Source organism: Podarcis cretensis (genome assembly GCF_951804945.1).
Source record: "Podarcis cretensis genome assembly, chromosome: 3".
NCBI classification, from domain to species: Eukaryota; Metazoa; Chordata; class Lepidosauria; order Squamata; family Lacertidae; genus Podarcis; species Podarcis cretensis.
Window position 1 is genome coordinate 55410213 of NC_137172.1, and position 21571 is coordinate 55431783.

Below are 21571 nucleotides of genomic sequence, written 5' to 3' on the forward strand. Positions count from 1 at the left end.
GATTAGGACGCCCTAGAAAACAAACCACGCGAGAGGGGGGCTTGCAGTGCAGACGCCGCGGCCGAGCTCGCTCTTTATTCGACTTTTCCGGCTCCTCCGTTCTTCCTGCAGCCGTCGAGCCCCTCCCTGTGCAAATCACAGGGCTTCGCTAGGGCCCGCACCATCTCGCAGGCGCGCTCGGTCTCCTGCGGCGGCGTCGCCTCCGCCTCTTCCTTCCGCAGGTTCGCAGCGCTCCGAGCCGTCGAGGCGGGAGGAAGGCGCAGCTCGAGCGCGCGCGCGGCTCGGGCTGGCTGGCGGAGGGGAGGCGGGGTGAAGGGCAGGCGAGGCGAGACCTGTGGCGCTTGCCCGCGCAGCGGCGCGTCAGCCATATTGCAGCAGCAGCAGCAGCAGCCGCCGGGGAGGGGCAGCAGCGACGCCCACACGCCCAGAGGACCAAGAGCGCAGCCAGAGAGGACGCCCAGTACCAGCCGCAGCAGCCGCCTCGCCTGGTCGGAGCCACACGGACCTGCCACGGCGAGGTAAGGACCCCCGGACGAAACCCCGCCCCACCCTCGACGGTTCTCACGGGAGTTGGGGAGCGGGGACCGGGAAGGAAACTTGGCGGCGACCAAGTGGCGCGAAGTTGCTTTTGTGGCGCTGCAGCCGAGGCTTCGGCAACAGGTGGGGCGGCGGGGGATTAGCGCCCGGCTCTTCTTCCGAGAGAGGAGCTGGCGCACTTATTGAGCGCTTCTCGAAGCGGCGCGTTTGCATTCTGCCCAAAAAGCCTCGTTAAGCTTTTCTCCTCCTGCCGCTTTCCAGAGACTCTTTGCGCTTCTTGAAGCTGAACCGGAAAGTGCTGCTTTTCTGTTCCGCCTCGTTTGAGCCGCCCTGCCTTGCATAGCCCGGCCCGAGTCAGCCTCGTGGGAGAAGTAAGCCCCCCCCCCCCCCAGTTCAGCGCCTCTTACGCCCAAGGAAGTGGGAAAAGGATTTGCCGCTTAAATCCGCCCCCCCTCCCTTGGGAATGCCCGCAACAGGATTATTACTCACATCCTCTGGAAACCGGCCTATTTCGACTCGGGTCTTGAATTCTTAGGATCTGGGGGTATTAAAGGGGTGACCGAGGCAGCGATCCGAAGCGCGCTTTCCTGGGAGTCGGCCCCATTGAATTCCACGGGATTTACTTCTGAGTAGAGGTGGCTGGGATTGCGCTGTCAGGCAGCTCGTTCATACTTGTCCCGGGGTTGGAGAAAGGGTGGGTCCCCTCCCTGAGCCAGGGATGAAATATTGGGGGGGGGGGACAGGTAAGCGATCACAATAAGCAGTGCACGCAGACCATTTTAAGGGCAAACTTCGGGGTGGGCTCCCTCGAATATCTCATTGGCGTTGGCTTCTATGCCATACACGCAGGTGGGGGTGGGGGGTGGGAGCGAGTTCTGCTTCCCGTAAACGGGAGTGAATACGAAACTCCGTTGGCGGCAACTCATTCCGGAGTGATTAATGCAAGTACAAAAAGCAGGGCTACTGATAATACGCGGGTCGGTTCTTCCTCAGCGTTTCGTTTGGCTAGGAGAGGAAGCTGAAGCAGTTCCTGTCTGTGGGTGAAAGACTGCAGGTTACATCAGACCTACATTTTGAGCTACCGGGAAACTCCTCTTGCCCTGCCCCGTTTCGAGGCAAAATGAAGCCTTGACTCTGTAAGGTTGTTTCCCCGCCAGCTTCAGCCCTTTATTGAATGTGGGGACTCGGTAGAATCGTTGCCTGCAACTTGCTTGCTTCGGAGCAGTCTTAATGCGGGAAGGGAGGGGGGTCCCTGATCTTTATTTAAAAGGGCTGTATAGCTAGTGAATTACTGCTACAAGGTCTTTAAAGGAGAGAGACTTTGAACGCAGACCGTTTACCTTTAAGGCTTAAAGTTTTAAGTCAAGGGGTTTAGTTGATTCCGTGTTGCTTGGATACTTGTTCTGTAAGAGACCACTGTTTGGAAAAACTTGAAATATGATTAACCCTCCACACACGCACACACATGCATGTCCTTGAACATTTTTGAAATTGTGGTTGTTCCTATGGGTGTGGCTGAGCAAATGACCTTCTCTCCTTGCAATCAGACTCCTCTTTCGCTGGGTGAGGTTGCTGGCTTTATGTTTTTTTCTATAGGGGTTGGCGTAACTAAGTAATTATTGGTCATGAGTGAATCATCCTTGCTTACTTAACTTGCTTAAAGCTGCAATCCTATGCACATTTATATGGGAGTGTGTCCAACTGAGCACACTGAGTTACACCTGAGTAGGCTTAAGTAGAACTTCTCTATTGAACTTCTCTCCCCACGCCTTGCACCGTAGTTTAACTTTAGTGTGTTATTTATTTGGATTCTTTGCGCAGATCTTGTAGAAGAAAGGAGGAATACCCTTAGGCTGCTGCATGAATATTTGCTTTTGGACCAACAGGAACACTTCAAGAACCGAAAATGCCAAAACCAGTAAGTGCTTCCACAGAACCTTACACTGTTCATTCATTAGTGCTCCATTTAGTTGTTTTTCTTAGGACAAGAATTGTAGAAGTTATAGAATTGTAGTTGGAAGGGAACCTGAGGATCATCTAGTCTAACCCCCTGCAATGCAGGACTATGCAGTTGTCCCATATGGGCATTGAATCTGCAACCTTGGCATTATCTTAAAGAAACTATACTTTGAAAATTTATAGCACAGCTGTCCCTAAATCGGGTGAGGGGTGAGGGAAGGGGTGCTAAGCTGTGACTCTCCAGATATTGTTGGACTACATCTCCCATGATCCCTAACTGGCTGAAGTTGTTGGGAGTTGAAATACAGTAATATCTGTCCAAATTCAAATAACATTTTTGTTCTGTCAAAAAGGTGGCATAAATTATCCTTATACATTCTAATGAAATTATTATGAAAGTTAAAGTAAAAAAATTCTTTATTATAAAAAACCCCATTACCTGATTGAGGCTATATGGGATTTGCCTCTGAGTAGGCATGTTTAGGATTGCATTGTAAAAAAAGAACAAACAGCAGGAACTTGTTTTTTTCATATCCCACAGAAGGTAGGAGTTGTGTTTACATATGAACATTGGTCCATACTGATGCTTTTATGAGTCTGCCATGTTTTATATGTTTACTCTAACTTTTATACTCGCTGGCTTGAAAGTTAATTGAATCTAAATTTAAGTTTGTTATACTTCCCACCCCCACTGTGTAATCACATTCAGCAGAATCCTAAACATGTTTACACAGAAGTAAGCACTGTTCAATAGGGCTTACTTCATAATTGCACTTAGGTTTGCATTTCAGTAACAAAACTTCAAGTAACTAATACTATCTGTATTAGGGCTTAACATCTCCTCTAGCTGTGGCCCCTTTTGACCTTGCACTGTGTGATCACACTGAGGGTGACTTTTCCTGAATTACTTTTCACACCAAGTCACAGGTTGCATGGAGACAAAGAATTTGCTTCTCCTGCAGAATTCATATCTAAGGAGCAGTTTAATAATGAACTTGGATTTCAGAGGAATGGCAGAGTTCATTAGCTTGATAAAGGGTGTTTTCTTCAAGAAAGAAACTAAAGTGTTAATTCAGCGTGCGTAAATGGGTTATAAAATGACTCAGTTACTTTACCTAGAGATTAACTGTACACATTGGATGTTCATAAGTTCAGTTAAAACTCCATGGATGCCATGTGAGTTCTTTGCCATGCCTATGGGGAGCTGGTTTGTGTGGCGGTGGTGTCTTGCAAATTGCCACACTCAAGCTTAAGTTCTGGCTAGCTACCTAAAGACTTGGTAGCACTGTAGAACTCTTGCACTGTGTGCCAAATCTGCAAAAATTCTTGACACTCTTTTCTCCTTTGACCTCATAACTGTTGTGGCAAGAGGTTATGAATAGAGCAGGGTCGTTTTTTCATTCTGAGGGCCTTTTTCTTTTATGGACAGTATTCCAGGGAGCTGCATGCTATTGGTGGGCATGGCCAGAGCAGCCCATGTGTCGCTTGTACTATAAGCTACATTCCAGCTACACAAAAGTCAGAGGTTTCCATGCACACATCTCTATCCAGGCAAGCAAGAGGCATTCTCACAGTTCAAGAATACATTCCAGCCATGTAAAAGCACCCAAGGAGGGTGCAGAGCAGGCATAGTGATGGATTGGCTTGGGGAAAGTCCTGGGGGGTCAGATAGAGTGGCCTGGAGTGCTGCATTTGACCCCCAGGTCTGAAATTCCCCACTCATGGCTTATTAGTGCTTCAGCCATTTTTTTCAGCTTCTCACAGGGGGGAGGTTGTAGCTGAAGAGCTGCAAGAATAAGAAGCTGTTTGTGCTACTGTTTAGCAAAGGGGCTTTTCTCTGCCCTGGAGATCAATCCTGTGCACACTTAGGTTAGGTGTAAGTTCCGTTAAACTTGCGGGGACTTAATTGTAAGTAATGTGTAGGATTGAGCTGCTATAGCAGAGATATGTTGGTCTAAGATGATTTGATTTTGCAGAAAACATTGTGAAACACTTCCCTTCTTCAAGGAAGCTTTTGCCATTGCTGCTGCTAGTCTAAATCAAGGACTTTTGTCACTACATATGTGTGAGCAAGTGGCGCAGGTGGCGCTGTGGGTTAAAGCCTCAGCGCCTAGGACTTGCCGATCGAAAGGTCAGCGGTTCGAATCCCTGCGGTGGGGTGCGCTCCCGCTGCTCAGTCCCAGCGCCTGCCCACCTAGCAGTTCGAAAGCACCTCCGGGTGCAAGTAGATAAATAGGGACCGCTTACCAGCGGGAAGGTAAACGGCGTTTCCGTGTGCGGCTCTGGCTCGCCAGATGCAGCTTTGTCACGCTGGCCACGTGACCCGGAAGTGTCTCCGGACAGCGCTGGCCCCTGGCCTCTTAAGTGAGATGGGCGCACAACCCCAGAGTCTGTCAAGACTGGCCCGAACGGGCAGGGGTACCTTTACCTTTTTATGTGTGAGCAAACAAACAGAATCAGTCCCCTCAAGAAATTAGGACCAGCTCCCAAGTCACTGAAGTCTGACAGGGCTTAGTGAAAAAATTGTTTTTGTAATTTTTAAAATATTAATTATTATTTAAAATGTTTTTAAACAACTCAACATCCTTACAGATCCCAAGGCAGCATACAAAGGGCATGGCTGACTAGCCATACCAAAATAAAATGCAGTAATACAAAAACCACAATCAAATGAAACAATACATGTCCCACTCCTTTGTTGCTGCCAAAATGCTGAGGAGATCCATTTTCTTGATTTGAACTCTTTGATAAAGAGCCAGCAATATATAAATCACTGTCATCTTTTAGACCATTAGGAGGGTGGGTTAAAATGGCAGGATGAGTTTTTAGTGAGAACCTACTTCTACTGTAGATGGGTAGTTTTTTTTCCCCAGCTGCTGCATTGCTCCACAGGTGTGGCAAGTTGGAGTGATGTGGATTGAAATGGTTAAAACTTTGACTTGAGAAAAGGGAGATAAATATGTTTGCCAATTGCTGATAACTCTGTTTCCACCCTTAGAAACTGAAAGGTTTACTTCATTATGTGTGTGACAGCTAGCTCTCTGTTCAAGGCAAGCTACTCTTTTTGTCCACATTTCTATTAAAAAGTTGTGACTAGAGATGGAAGAGAAATTAGCTCTGAATTTTTACGTGAATACTTCAGAAGGGTAGCTTTCTTACCTTTGAAACAATCCTCAATAACTGTTCCCAGTTTAGAGATGAAGGAACTAAAACTTGAGTGTGAGCTGCCCATGGCTATCCAGTTAACTCAGAGTTTTGAATTGGTGTGTTCTCATCATGATTCTGAGGAGCAGCTAACCTGTTGCCCTCCAAGGGTTGTTGGACTCCAGCCAGCATGCTCAGTGGTCAGGCATGATGGAAGTTGTACAACAACATGGAGGGCCATAGGCTAACCAGGCCTGCCATACAGGTTTGTGGAGAAGGTGTGAGGTCACTGCCAGAAACATGTAATAGAAATAGGTCATTGCCTGAAACTTGTAATGGGAACAGAATGTTTTTAAGTCTGCCATAAGCACAAAATACCTTTCTTAGATTAATATTGGATTCATTATTCCTACTGATACTTTCCAAGACAAAATGCTATACCTTAACTTCAAGGGTATCCATGCCCCCTATATTTCCTCCTTCCTCCCTTCATACTTTTCCATTCTCCCACTCCACCCCACACCCGGATGTTATTGTAGTGATGATAGAAGTCCACTTCCTATGTAATCTGAGGCTTTCTGCCATTTTCAATCCAGCTGGATAGAGCAGTTAGGTGAATTAGAAACTCAAGTTCTGTGAGAATGCCCTACCTCGACATGACCTCCTAGTTACACAGAAACATTTCTGTAGGTTGAGGAAAAGTTCCTTCATCTAATCATCTAAAGCTGCTTACAACTGTGTTCTTAATTGTGCCTGAGCTTGGCCTGTCAGCTGACAAGTGGAGCAACAGCTAGTAGAGGTGAACTTGTTCTTCCTTCTCTTGCAGTCAACAAATGTCTTGAGAGCTAAAATTCTGACCTGGTCTGCAAGGTAAATGGGGAAAGCCAGCTATCACCTTTCCAGTAATTTCTGAGCTGTGTGGTGCTGCTGGGGATTTACAGGCATGGATCTGTGATGGTTCCTACCAGTGCAGTGTGTGCACAGCTTTCTACATAATCAGCAGTTAAGTAGCTCTTTGACTGATACAGTTATTAGGAAAGGAGAAAAATCACCATGGGGGATTACCTAGCTTAAAGTTATTGCTGATCCACCCGTTTCAAAAGACCGAAGTTTAGTTTTGGAATTTTCCCCTCTCTTTGCTCCAGCTCTACCCTCTGCTATTGCTAAAACCGCTGAAGAGAGATGCATATTTGTTTACAGGCTCACAACTGGAAATAAGGTTGCCTTTGCAGAAATGAAGCTGCCCAGAATTCTTTACAGGCATTTGGGCGTTCAAAGATTCCTTCCCTTGGAGAATGGGACTGTCTCTATAACATGGGCTGGGAACCTTTGGTCCTCCAGATGTTGCTGTAAAACTCCCGTAATTCCTGGCTATTGCTTATGCTAGTCTGCGCTGGAGCTGGCAGGTGTTGTAGGTCCAGCAACATTTGGCAGACTACAGGCTCCCCAAGTTTGCCATAGAGAAGCAGAAGCTATGGGTGCAACCCACCTTTATCCCAGCTTCAGTTCTATGAAGTTCACTGCCGTTTTCAGTTTAAAGATGAGGAAACATAGGCAAGTCACTCTGCCAGCCTGAGGCTGTGACCCTAAACACTAGGAATTAAGCCCAGTAGAACATGGGGGCTTATTTCCAAGCAGTGTTATGGGCTGAAAATCTCTCATAAGTTCATTAGTAACAATGGATAGATGCCAACTGTAAATAATACCATATTAGGCAAGCTTGGACATTTCAACTTTTTTTTTTTTTAAAGCTTAAGTTGTTAGGAGCTGGAGTCAGGTGTAAGTCAGCAACAAAAAAACCACTGTGTCAGTGAAGTTAACTCCTTATTCAAAGAAACCAAAACAGTGCAGGCCTAGTGATCCCAGCCATGGGGGCGTAGCCAGGATTTATTGGGGGGGGGGGAACACTCAGTTACTTAAGTATTTTTATTGATTTATCTTGGCTATGCCCATGATCCCAGCAACTCTTCCCAGTAGGTCTTTCCCCAATGAGGCAGTTGTGAGAAGTGAAGTCTGCCCCCCCCCCAGCTGCTTAAGTCCCCTCCTCTGAGTTACAATCTCAGCAAATACAAGTAGATACTCTGGGATAAATTAGACTGAACTGATATGAATAACTTTTTTTTAAAAAAAGGATAGTCTAGCAAATAAAAATTAGTACTGCAATAGGGAACAAAAAGTTAAAGCCCACATCAAACATGAGGATATATTTTCCCATGATAATCAGCTTCTGTAAACCACTATGGTATTTTTTTTTAATGGAAAACAGTTTAGACATAAATACTCTCACCAAGGTTCCAATCTGCACTGGGCCCGTCACGCCTCCTGTATAAAAAATTATTCCCACAACTGTCCCATTTCATGAATGGCTTCATATCTGGTATGGTGCCTAGACATTCTTGTGTAAGACCGTCATTTAAGACCTGTCTGAAAATACCAAGTGCTAAAATAAAATTGTACACTGATTCACAGGGCAGAGCTTGTTGAAAGGCAGCTTCAACTTTAATTCAAGGCAAATGCATTGGAGTAAAGAAAATATTAAGGTACAAATACTAATTTGAGACAGGCTCTAGAGATCTTTACATTTGCCTATGTATGAGGATATCTTTACACAGGCTTGGCAGAGCCTAATGCATTAGTTTCTACTTGCATGTACAATATGTCCTGCTTTTCCAGCAATAGTAAAAAGTGTGTACATGGAACACATGGATAAAATTATATATATTTGGCCCTGTTCCTTAAGAGGGTTGACTATACTGTTATGTTCGTGAGAGCAGGAGGTACTGTTGAATTGGGCATATGGTGGAACAGTTTTTCTCTGCGTATTAGCCAGAAGGATGTAATTACTAGCCTATTTCCAGTGCCTGCCATCAAATGATTGCTGCTTTCTTTTCATTCACCACATAAAGTCTATACGCTTTCTTTGTATTTTAGAACGCTTCCTAAATAAAGCTTAAGCATCCATTCTTAGCATAATCATCTCCTTTTATTAATGAACTACCAATCTGCATACAGCTGTTGCAACAAAGAAATCTGATTAGGGAGAAGTTTGGTACAGTCGGCTGCTGCTTTTCTCTGTGTTTGGCCTCGTACAAAGAGTTTGTTTAGTCTCTTATAGTATGTGTGGTGCAAAGGCACATGAATCATTTGTCACCCAAAACTGGACAGTACTATCCTAATCTGTGTAGATATAAACATTTACGATTTTACAAAATAATTCATCGGAATTTTCTTCTACATTGAAAATCAGTTCACATTAATTTAACAAGCTCTATGGGCTTGGGGGAATATTAATATTTTGCATAAGTAAAAAGTCATGACTTTAGTCCCAAATCTTGGATGTTAACCCAGGCAAAAAGTATCTCTTAGAAAATCCCATGATGGTTTCATATATTTGATCATGCTACATACCACCAGGTGCTACATTCCCTGGTGACATAAAGTATGTAAGCAAAGATTTCTCCCAAAGATTATGAAGCATCATAAGTTAGAATGACAGTTCTTCAGTCCAGGTGAAAGGCAGTTAAAAGGAGGTTTATAATTTTTTTAAAAAAACACCCGCTAACGGTGCCTCAGTCTTATATGAACTTTAGTTTATTGGCTCTCATCCAGTCCACTACTGAGGCAAGACAACTGTCCAGCACATCCACTGCCACTCCTGCAGATATAAAGGAGAAGCAGAGCTGTGTGTCATCAGCATATTGCTGACAACATACTCCAAAACTCCAGATGACCCCACTAAGTAGTTTTATATAGATGTTAAATAGCATGGGGAATAAAATTGAACTTTGAGGAACTCCACATTGAAGGCTCCATGGGGCCGAAGAGCACTCTCCAAGCATCACCCTCCCGAAGCACATTATTCTCTTTTTAGACGCCAAAAAGCATTTGATAATGTGGAGAAGCAGCATTTTAATTGTTTCTTGAACCTTTTAAAATTAGCTATTTTAGATGTTGGAATCTGTTTTCAGTAAGGGTCTTTTCAACAATCAGGTTTTTTTCTGGTTTCTGTTATACAGAAGGGCATGTCAAAGTTACTCCTCCTCATGTTATTATTTGTGCTTTCATTAGAGCCTTTGCCAATTGATACTAGGAAGAACAAGGTGACATTTGCAATATAATGTTATCCCTAGTGTGTCTGTGTTACCCGATCCTAAAGCTGATGGGGTTGAGGGGCAAATAAGTTCCAAAATATAAATTACAGTAAGGTTGTGGAAAATTCTGGCTCATTGACTGGAAAAAGAGTAAGCGAATTAGTTTATTGCTTAGAAGAATAGCAGCTATTTATTGTGTAAAATACTTTTTCTTATTTATGAATATTGCCATTCAGGTTAATCTTTCTATCTTGGAAATGTATCTGATTTTTTTTTTTAATTTAGATGGGCAAATATGTCTCAACAGCTACTCTAGGAGGTTCTTTATCAAGTTAATAGAGGAGCCTAGGAGTTCTTTATATTTAAATATACCATCAAGCAGTTGAACTTGCTTCAGTGTATGACTGGTTTCATCCATTTGAAAAGCAGAACATGGTTTATTTATTTTTTTAATGACTCAACTTGTTTGCTTTGGTTTCAAAAATGGTTACGGCCCATGATGTGTTAAACCTGGATTCTATTATTGCCTTATTTACATTAGCGTTAACTTAGATCATGTTGAAGACTATCATTATTTACTTCTGTGCTATTAAAAAAACCAAGTCACAGAAGTTCTACAAAATCTTTGAAAACATTACAACATGGAAGCACATATTTAATTTTCCTGTACCAGGAGTAATGTAGAACTTGTCTGAGGTTGGGGGCATTCAACAGAACTCCAGATTACCCAGTAAAGGAGTGTGTGTTGGCTATAGGTGGCAGTGGTGAGATATCAGGCCGGAATCTCTTTATCTTAGCAGTTCTTCTCAAGCCATTCTTAGAAACCCTGAGTGCTTCTTCCAGTCAACACAGTTAAAAGAAGCAGTGAAAAACAATGAAATAACATTGGATAATATCCTTCCTACATCCCTCTCCAAAGCACTGTCATTGGAAGTAAAAAGGATAAGCATTCCTTGGTTGGAAGCTACAATTTTTGTCACCAAAGTGCGTGCACGCACACACTTTCTTCCTGCCTACCATTTCCTTTTATGGAGAACTGGGGAAGAGTATCTATTTTTAATGATTTTCTGTGTCCCTCCGAAGCAGACTTTCCAAATGTGGTGCCTTCCAGACATTTGGCCTGCAACAGCCATCAGTCCCAAGCAGCATAGTCCATGGTCAGGGACGATGAGAGCTGTAATTAAAACCATTTGGATAGCACCACATTGTAGAAGTGTCCCTTGAAACTTCAGGAGCGGCCTGGTTCACTTCAGACTGCACTGGACAAGGTCTGAATCTCTGGATGCTGGTTTTGACCAAACTGAATGCATACCCCTAGTTATTCCTGTTCCGGTAAATAACTACTGCAAGAGGAGGATTGAGGCTAGAGCACAAAAAAACTGATCGTATGGTTGCATAGTAATTATTGTATTGCTAATAGGAGCTAATAAAGGTGACTGTTGCATTGTGGACAAGCAATGTCTGTAAGAGTTTTCTCCATATGTGAAGTGTTGTGTTGAGAACTGGTGACATGTGTTCTGTCTTGTAGCCATTATGCCCAGGAATAATACTGTGGTATTTATGATAAGGCTTGTAAGCTTTCTCCTGGGGTTCCCAGTTATCTTGCTATTCCATTTTCAAGGGATATATGGAGGAGGTAATCACTGGTCTTCAGTTACAACTTTTCCCATCCTGCCTTGTTCTTTGTACTGGTCTAAAGGGTCTTTGTAGATAGGCCCTGTACAGTTTAACCTTGGGATTTTTAGTTCCATTGAGAATGCTGAAAGTTTTTTTTTTCCCCTCAAGGATTTCGTTGCAGACTTCCTTCAAAGGTTGTTCTTGAGTTGCCACTCTCTAGACCAGTGTTTCCCAACTGGGGGCCATGACCCTCTGCCCCCCCCCCCGAATATTCCAAGGGGGGCACAGGTGAAAATTACGTAAATGGGGGAAGTCACAGCATGAGGCTAGGGGGCCACAGGGGGAAGTGAGAAGAAAATATTTTTTATATATATAAATCCTGATTGGCAGGCTACCTGCTTAGCATGTAAGGAGGCAGCCCACCAGGGGGCGGCCTAGAGCTTCTTTTTGCCACATACATTTTCTTGGAGCAGTCTGTCTGTTTCCAGCAGGAAAGGGCAACTGACTCCCATTTTGACCACTGCTTGTAGCTGCCGCCAGTGCTGGACCAGGTGGCCGCCTGGGCCTGACTCCACAAGGCGGGTGCAATCCACCCCGCTGCCTAGCAGATCAGGGTCTTTGGATGTTGCCGAGGGGCGCAGGACCCGTCGGGAGCATCAGCATGGCTCTGCACGGCGTGGGGTTAAATTTACCCCAGCGCCTGGCCAAGCAGGGTTGTTTGGTGCTGCTGACTTGCATCTAGTAAATAACTAAGTGTCTGCTCAGAAGAAAGCTGCACTGAGGTCAGTGGGCCTTACTCCCAGGTAAAGGTGTGTGGGGCTATAGTGTTTTATATAAACAGCCTGGGCTCCTTCGGATGACAAGATCTTCTTGCATCAGGTCAATGAGAACCGCTTGTTTTTAAAATTCTCCCATATATGCAGAACTCCCTGTGTGCCTTTTGCAGACCCTTCACATGTCCCTGTTTTCCAGGGACCAATCCCGGATTTACAGAAGTTGTCCCAGTTTCTGATTTGATCCCAGACTGTCCCACTTTTCCTTGTTGTTGTTTAGTCGTTTAGTCGTGTCCGACTCTTCGTGACCCCATGGACCAGAGAACGCCAGGCACTCCTGTCCTCCACTGCCCCCCGCAGCTTGGTCAGACTCATGCTGGTAACCTCGAAAACACTATCCAACCATCTCGTCCTCTGTCGCCCCCTTCTCCTTGTGCCCTCCATCTTTCCCAACATCAGGGTCTTCTCCAGGGAGTCTTCTCTTCTCATGAGGTGGCCAAAGTACTGGAGCCTCAGCTTCACAATCTGTCCTTCCAGTGAGCACTCAGGGCTGATTTCCTTCAGAATGGAGAGGTTTGATCTTCTTGCAGTCCATGGGACTCTCAAGAGTCTCCTCCAGCACCATAATTCAAAAGCATCAATTCTTCGGCGATCAGCCTTCTTTATGGTCCAGCTCTCACTTCCATACATCACTACTGGGAAAACCATAGCTTTAACTATACGGACCTTTGTTGGCAAGGTGATGTCTCTACTTCTCAAGATGCTGTCTAGGCCTGTCATTGCCCTTCTCCCAAGAAGCAGGCGTCTTTTAATTTCGTGGCTGCTGTCACCATCTGCAGTGATCATGGAGCCCAAGAAAGTAAAATCTCTCACTGTCTCCATTTCTTCCCCTTCTATTTGCCAGGAGGTGATGGGACCAGTAGCCATGATCTTCGTTTTTTTGATGTTGAGCTTCAGTCCATATTTTGCACTCTCCTCTTTCACCCTCAATAAAAGGTTCTTTAATTCCTCCTCACTTTCTGCCATCAAGGTTGTGTCATCTGCATATCTGAGATTGTTGATATTTCTTCCGGCAATCTTAATTCCGGCTAGGGATTCATCCAGCCCAGCCTTTCGCATGATGAATTCTGCATATAAGTTAAATAAGCAGGGAGACAAAATGCAGCCTTGTCGTACTCCTTTCCCAATTTTGAACCAGTCAGTTGTTCCATATCCAGTTCTAACTGTAGCTTCTTGTCCCACATAGAGATTTCTCAGGAGACAGATGAGGTGATCAGGCACTCCCATTTCTTTAAGAACTTGCCATAGTTTGCCATGGTCTACACAGTCAAAGGCTTTTGCATAGTCAATGAAGCAGAAGTAAATGTCTTTCTGGAACTCTCTAGCTTTCTCCATAATCCAGCGCATGTTTGCAATTTGGTCTCTGGTTCCTCTGCCTCTTCTAAATCCAGCTTGCACTTCTGGGAGTTCTCGGTCCACATACTACCTGAGCCTTCCTTGTAGAATTTTAAGCATAACCTTGCTAGCGTGAGAAATTAGTGCAATTGTGCGATAGTTGGAGCATTCTTTGGCACTGCCCTTCTTTGGGATTGGGATGTAGACTGATCTTCTCCAATCTTCTGGCCACTGCTGAGTTTTCCAAACTTGCTGGCATATTGAGTGTAGCACCTTAACAGCATCATCTTTTAAAATTTTAAATAGTTTAGCTGGAATATCATCACTTCCACTGGCCTTGTTATTTGCAGTGCTTTCTAAGGCCCATTTGACTTCACTCTCCAGGATGTCTGGCTCAAGGTCAGCAACCACACTACCTGGGGTATATGAGACATCCGTTTCTTTCTGGTATAATTCCTCTGTGTATTCTTGCCACCTCTTCTTGATGTCTTCTGCTTCTGTTAGGTCCTTTCCACTTTTGTCCTTTATTATGGAAATCTTTGTACGAAATGTTCCTTTCATATCTCCAACTTTCTTGAACAGATCTCTGGTTCTTCCCATTCTATTGCTTTCCTTTATTTCTTTGCATTGCTTGTTTAAGAAGGTCTTCTTGTCTCTCCTTGCTATTCTTTGGAAATCTGCATTCAATTTCCTGTATGTTTCACGATCTCCCTTGCATTTTGCTTGCCTTCTCTCCCCCGCTATTTGTAAGGCCTCATTGGACAGCCACTTTGCTTTCTTGCATTTCCTTTTCATTGGGATGGTTTTCGTTGCTGCCTCCTGTATAATGTTACGAGCCTCCATCCATAGTTCTTCAGGCACTCTGTCCACCAAATCTAAATCCTTAAACCTGTTCCTCACTTCCACTGTGTATTCATAAGGGATTTGACTTAGATTGTATCTTACCGGCCCAGTGGTTTTTCCTACTTTCTTCAGTTTAAGCTTGAATTTTGCTATAAGAAGCTGATGATCTGAGCCACAGTCAGCTCCAGGTCTTGTTTTTGCTGACTGTATAGAGCTTCTCCATCTTTGGCTGCAGAGAATATAATCAATCTGATTTCGATGCTGCCCATCTGGTGATGTCCATGTGTAGAGTCGTCTCTTGTGTTGTTGGAAAAGCGTGTTTGTGATGACCAGCTCTATTTTCACCAGAGAAATGTTGGAGAGTATGGAATTATCTGACCCCCACAAGCCATCTGAAGGCTGCCCTGAATAGGGAAGCTTTTATAATGTTAAATGTTGTATTATGCTTTTATATATCTTGGAAGATGCCCAGAGTGGCTGGGGCAACCCAGTCAGATGGGCGGGGTATAAATACTAAAATTATTATTATGGAATAGGACATCCTTATTTTCATCAAGAGAAAAGATGGAGGGTATGCCTTTGGACTGTTATCTGTAGGTTTCCCTCTCCATCTCAAATAACTGGGGTCAAATAAGTGTTGTTTACTTTTTATAATACATGGAAGATGGATCTCCCTTGGGGGGGGGGATCTTGACTCTCCTTCCTTGGAAATTTCTAAGCAGAGGTTGGATGGCCATCTGTCGTGGATGCTTTAGCTGAGTTTCCTACGTTTCAGGGAGTTGCACTAGAAATAAGACCCTTCCAGCTCTATGATTTTGTTTTTCTGCTTCAACAATATTTCATTATGTTCCTATCATTTTATGTAATTGTATTTTGTATAAATTATAAAAATTATAACTAAAACATGTTCTGTTTACAAACAAAACAGTAGTTGCTAACTACATTATTAATGTAACATCTAGTTTGACCGTTTTAAAGCACATTTTGGATGGTCTGTATGTGTAGTGGGTTAATCTGTGCATTTATAACTAATTTCTGAGGTTGGAAACATTACTGTTGTATGTATGATTTCAGGTTTAGCAGGTAAAGACTTTTTTATTACATAAAATGATGGAATAAAAAGTTCAGCTAAGGAGGATGTCTATACTCAGACTCTTAAGGAAATGCATAGGTCTTTTGAACTTTCCTTAGTGGTTTAGTTCAAATTTGCTTTATGTGGGTATTGGTTTTCTCCAGGAAGTGAAAACAATATATGGGAGTTGCAGCTTTTGTGCTCTGTAAGGAGTATGATTATGTGCATTCCTTAAGGAGAGGCTAGAAATAAATCTTATCAGACCTGATTATGTGGGGGTTGGAAGGAGGTTTTTTAATTGAAACGCCTTTAAGATTTATATTGAGAAATGGTTTGCTAAAGCCTTTGGAATTTGTTAAATCCAGTCACTATACATTTCATGGATATCCTGGGATACACACAGAGAGAGACCATATTGCTTAAAAATAGCCTTTGTTAAATTGTGGGGAAGTGGGTGTGTGCTTGGAATGAGGATTAGAAAAACCCAAACATTCTTTAACACTTCTCCACTCTTGGTTTATCACACTAAAGATTAGATATTGAGAATGCATAATTTGCATGTATTCCTATAATACATTCTTTTTAATTTAGAATGCTCAGAATAAGAGTTCTGACCACAACTTTCTGATGCTTGAGAGTAATGAAAAACCAGTATGAATTATTTCCTAGTGTTAAACTACAGAGATATAGAACAGGACAAATGCTTGATTAACCCATTGTGCCATATTGTCTAGCATCCACTAACAGCAGATTAGAACATTTATAGAGAGCAAGCTTATGAATGGATGTTGGCCACCATATCTAAATGGAGTATTCATGTTCAGATATACTATATCTCTAAGATCCAAATACTAGGTACAAACAAGGGGTGGCCTTTACCTTTATACCCTCTTTGTGAGTTCTGTGTTGAAACATTAGGTTGGCCATTATGGAAAACGGAATTCTTGACTGAGTGGGCTTTGACCTGATACAGTAGTGATCATATTAACTTCTGACCCACTGGGGTCTTCTTATCTTGGATTGCAGAAACATAGGTTTCTCGTGAACAGCATTAGCTATACAGAAATGTCTGTTGTCATCACGCTATGTCCACAAACCACTCTCTGCTCATTTTCTGCTTCAGCCATGCTCTTTTAAAAGAGGCAACATAACAGTATAGGGAGAATAATTAGCATGCTTTTACCTCTTTAAAAACCCAGAATAACTCCAACTCTTAATATACCAGGGAGACCTGTATTGTAATTTAAAAGCCTTCCCTTAATGTGGTCAATTCCTTGCCCTAATTCTAAAGGGATGTTAATTAAGATGTCAGGCTTCATACTAATAGTAGCCCTGGCTTAGCATAACACTATGCACTGGAAGAATGAACACTAAAATGTCATTTTACTTAAACTTAAAAGCTCAGTCAAAGCCAGGAGCTGCAAAGCAAGTAGAGCACTCGGGATAATGTCTGGCAAATAACCTTGATGGACCAGCTTCTTGAAATGTTTGTAGCACTTATGCGTTTAAACACTATGGTGGTTTTATTTTTTTAAGTTGTTTACTAGCACATAGCATCTTGAAACAGTATACACTTCAAATCCTGAACCACAGTTCTAAAATCTGTTATACAAATCACAGTGCACTGGTTCTGTTTTCATATCCATTACTTTAATTTCTCTTCTAGGTCAATGTTCGAGTTACCACTATGGATGCAGAGCTGGAGTTTGCCATCCAGCCTAACACAACAGGCAAACAGCTATTTGACCAGGTCAGTATATAGTGTGTAAGTTTTCATCAAAGTTTTCTGCAGGGAGGGTGGATCACCTGAGACTTTTCCCTTTGCTCAAGGAACCATTCACTGGGTGGCATGTTGCAGATCTGCCTCTGTACACATCAGCAGAAAGCTGGTGTTCCTTTAAAAATCTTAAGTTCGCATGTGCCTGAAATCCTTAAGGAGAAGTAAAGGGATTTTCCACCTACTCTTCTGGACATAAAGAAAAGGGAGAAAACCCCAGCACTCTGGGTCTGTCAAGTAAAGTTGTTAGATCAAAATTTAATCAGTAAAGGAATATAGCAAAAAGTACTATGTGTTCTGTGACCTTGCTGTGATTTAGAAAAAAGGGAAATCTGTAGTCTTCATTGAAGCTATATTGCTCAGGTGTGAGGGGAAAGCCATTCACTTCCAAAATGGGTAGGAAAACATTGTGTCAAGATTGTTTATTTGCTACACACACACACAACTTTGTAATGTAACAGTACTCAGTTAATAAATGTTTTTAGATTAATTGGCTGCTAATAAATTATTTCTAGGGTTCAAGTACAGGTTCTGTTATATTGAATCAACATGAGTAATTGTAGAAGTGTGTATTAATCATACTTAAACTGCTCAGCACCTGTCACTGCTGTGGGATTACCAAATGGGGAGAAGAAAATACCCTGCATTAAAGGGGATGTGGTAATGACTTAATGGAGCATATCCCAAAGAATATTGGAAAGGCTTTAATATGGTCAATCTGTATACTTTGGAAATGGGCTTCCATTTTGTCATTTCTGCTTAGTAAAGGTCACCACAGAATTTGCAACAGGAAAGCTATGCTATTCTGCCTTACTAGTTCCTTAAGGTTTATAAGATACGCTGTGTCTTTAAGGGATTTGTCTGTTATTGGTGGCTGTTGTAAGAAAAATGAAAGACAATTGGGAATGATCAATAGAGTGTAAACATTCATAGATATGATAGATAGCCCATTCACCTTATTACAGTGATTGAATACAGGTGTGGGTAATATTTCACCTGCATCCAGTTTGCCATTTATTTTGATATCCTCAGGCAGAGAGGCAATGACTGCAAGGCATTTGACCTATGCACATGTGGGCCTTTGGGTTAGAGACTATAATGAACTGTGTAGTACAGCAGAGGGTCTGTATATTTCTATTATTGTGAAGTCAGAGAAAATTGTACAGCGCTACAAAGAATAAAATCCAGTTTTCCTCTTAATATATCTTGCAAATTCCTATTTTATTTTATTTTTTACAACCAAGGAGGGAAAGCAATATTGCACCATTCATAGCTGTATATTAACTACAGTAAAGTTTTAACTATTTTTTGAAGTTGTGAATAGGGAGAGAAAGAGAGTTTTGTTAATAAATAACAAATATGAGAGGTTAGCAGTCACTTTCCTGCCAGCGATTTAACTCTTTCACAAGGTTTATGTAAGAATATAGGATTCGAGAATTTAGCAAGTTTTCCTTATGTAAAAAGGAAAGGCAGCATGTTGTGGGGTGTCAGTTCTGTGCATTTTATGAGGGGAATAACGTTGGAGGCTGTCAGTGCCACCATTTCTCTCTGTCTAGCTAGGAAGCTGACCAGGTAGTGCCAGCAGCTTGCTTAATGCCGAGAAGTGCAAGGCAGAATTGTTTACAGGAATGGCAGATTGATAGTGGAATAACCCTCCTGGGTCAGAGGAAGGTTCATCAGTTCCCACATTCTGTCTCCCAGGGATGTAAAACATGGGTCACACTGAGCGTCCTCACCTCAGAATCCGACATTTGGATGTAAATTGCTTCCATATAACTGAGATTCCTTTTAACAGCTAGTTTATTTAAAAGTAAACTATCAGGAAGGAAAAAACTTTATTTTGTCTGACCTGAACCTACTGCGAATCAGTGCCTTTGGATTTCTGTGTTTGTGTGTGTATGAGAGAGAGAGAGAATTTTCTACCTCATGCTTCCCCACCCACATAGTTGTCTCTTTTCTAAACAAACAAACAAAGTCCCAATGTTTTAATAAGGGAAATGTCCTAAGGCCTTTCCCAGCGACCCAACTGCAGCCCTGTACCCACACAACCCTGACCCTGCATTTAAAAATAAGGTATTCTAGAACAGAATCCTGTGGAGTCCTGACGAGACTTCTCTCTGTAGAAATGATGTAACATCTCCTCTCATTTGCCAATATGTTCAACCAGAACATAGTCACTTTCCCTCCATAAAAGGGTCTCTTTCTTGGCTTTTTCCTTCCATACCATCACTGTGCCTTACGTAGGTATTTCAGGATTTGGGTAGTATCAGTCTGTTTCTGCTGTTAGCAACATCAGTAAGCCTGGAAACCTTGCCCGCCCCCCTAAAGATGTTGGAAGCAGCAGAGTGAGGATGAAGATATATGAACAGGCCTCAATTCCCAAACAAAGTGTAATAAATGGAAAAAATATTAAGTACCACTGCCCTAAAGGGGGCAGATCTCTGAGGAAGTTGTCCTACAAGTGTTTGCCCCTTTGATCTATATTCATAACGAAGTTTATGCTGTCGGTTCATCCAGTGTGTTTAAAGCAATTATAGTGTTCATTAAATAATTTATCAGATCTGGAAAGAGCCAGACAACCCATGGTCCAGAAAGTCTCACTAATTATGCTCAAACTGTACTGGAGAATAGATTTAAACAAAGCCCTGCAGAACATAAATTAACTTAGATTGGTACATTACTGAGGCTAAATACTGCAGTTTCCCTTGGTTGCAAAACTAGTTCTGAATGCATGAGACTCGCCTAGAATATATAATTCCAAATGTCCATTTTATCTCTGGCACTGTTTTAGAGTGTGTGTTTTCTCCTACATTCAGTGCTTTTTACTGGCTTTGAAGATTGTATTGATATGGATTCACATTGCCACCCTTTATTTCCTTGCCAGAAATATTTTGAGCAAATTCCATTTTTTCCTTCCTTTAAAATATGTTTTGAGTATCAGAGTTGTGAAGCAACAAATCTGCACTATACTTTGCAAATCTGAGTGGCATTCCTCTCCCACTATGTGTTCTGTACTCTTAATCTCAAGATTTTCCATAGCACGTAGTAAAGATTTGAAACTTTTCCAGGTGAAATATGGAATGCTAAGAGAATTATGTGATAGAATTGTAATTAAACAGTGGTGCAAAATTTTTGTGTTACTTCACCTAATTCTTGGGCATATTTTTGGGAGTGAGGTGTTTTGACACTTGGTTTAAAATAGTATTTTCATTTCAACTATTCCAGTAAGCAAACTGAGGTTACATGAGGCTGGAAATTTTACTTAATTCCAAAATGTCAAAACAATTCATTCTCTCTGATGCATTTCCAGACAGTAAAAGCATAGTCTTGAGAGTTGGTCTTGTCTTTAAATAGGACATCTTACTTTTATCTTTTTGTAAGCTCTTCCTTGATTTCCATTTTGTCTCCCATTACTTGTCATTGATTTAATCTGTTAGATTATCTGTCACTAATAATCTAATGCAGTTGAAGGAGACAATCCCCACAGAGTGTTAATTAAAGGCAAATGGCATAAATATGTCAATTGGCTATCAGGACAACTAGTAGATCACAGTAAGAGTAAATCACTGCAGAAGGAATGCCATTTTAACACATGGCTAGCTTTATGCTACTTTTAATCACTGTTACTATTTTATTATTGAAAATCACCCTGAAAATATATATTTATAAAAATATGTGTGTGGTATAGAAAACTATTAATGGGGAAGTCTTTGACACCTTAAAGCATCTTCCACCCTACAAAGCAGATGCTGCTAATTCATTCGTTTTTGAAAATTTGTAGTATTGTAGTTTTCTTTTTTAAAAAAAATCTTATGTGATTGCTTTTGACGGGAGAGCAATTACAGTTTTGCATGAGCTAATAGTTGTTACACTTGGCCGCTCATCTTGTTTAAATTCCAATATCAGAATTAATTACAGGAAGCTTTTACAGCTTTCAAGCAGCTTTGCAGTTTTTATTAAGGGAGGATCACATTTCAGAGACACAGCTCCTCCTAGCTGAGCCTTCTTTCTCTATCTGGGTCTCTTTGAACCCTGAGACTCTTCTTAAGAGAGACATCTAGTTATGCTATTACTGATGGGAGCTAGTTATGCTATTACTGATGAGACTGCACCAAGCAGCTCTTAAATTTTGGAGTGCTTTAAAAAAAGAAAGAGCTGTAAATACCTATCGGTTTCATTGTCTGTTTTGCACACCGATTAATCTGACCTCTGATAATATGAGGCAGCAGGCAACTGATCAGCATGTCCTTTGTTCAGCCTTTCAAACCAGCATTTTTATGCGGAAAAAAACCTTACCAAGCATTTGCCACTTTCTCCTCTCAGCCTTTTGTTTCTTCCCTGTATTGAATGGGATCAAATTCCA

General features: G+C 42.1%; 1 protein-coding gene across 2 annotated transcripts in view; it reads left to right on the forward strand.

The window, feature by feature from the left end:
- Positions 1 to 348: 348 nt before the first annotated feature.
- Positions 349 to 21571, forward strand: part of EZR (ezrin) — a 37913-nt gene continuing 16690 nt past the window's right edge. The window contains exons 1-3 of one of the 2 annotated variants that reach the window (XM_079971881.1): positions 349 to 518; positions 2359 to 2455; positions 17098 to 17181. In XM_079971881.1, coding sequence (XP_079828007.1) covers positions 2444 to 2455; positions 17098 to 17181 — 96 coding nt within the window. In that variant the 5' untranslated portion in view covers positions 349 to 518; positions 2359 to 2443. Of the gene's footprint in view, positions 519 to 886; positions 909 to 2358; positions 2456 to 17097; positions 17182 to 21571 lie in introns of those variants that run through there. The other variant, XM_079971882.1, reaches the window with a different exon arrangement.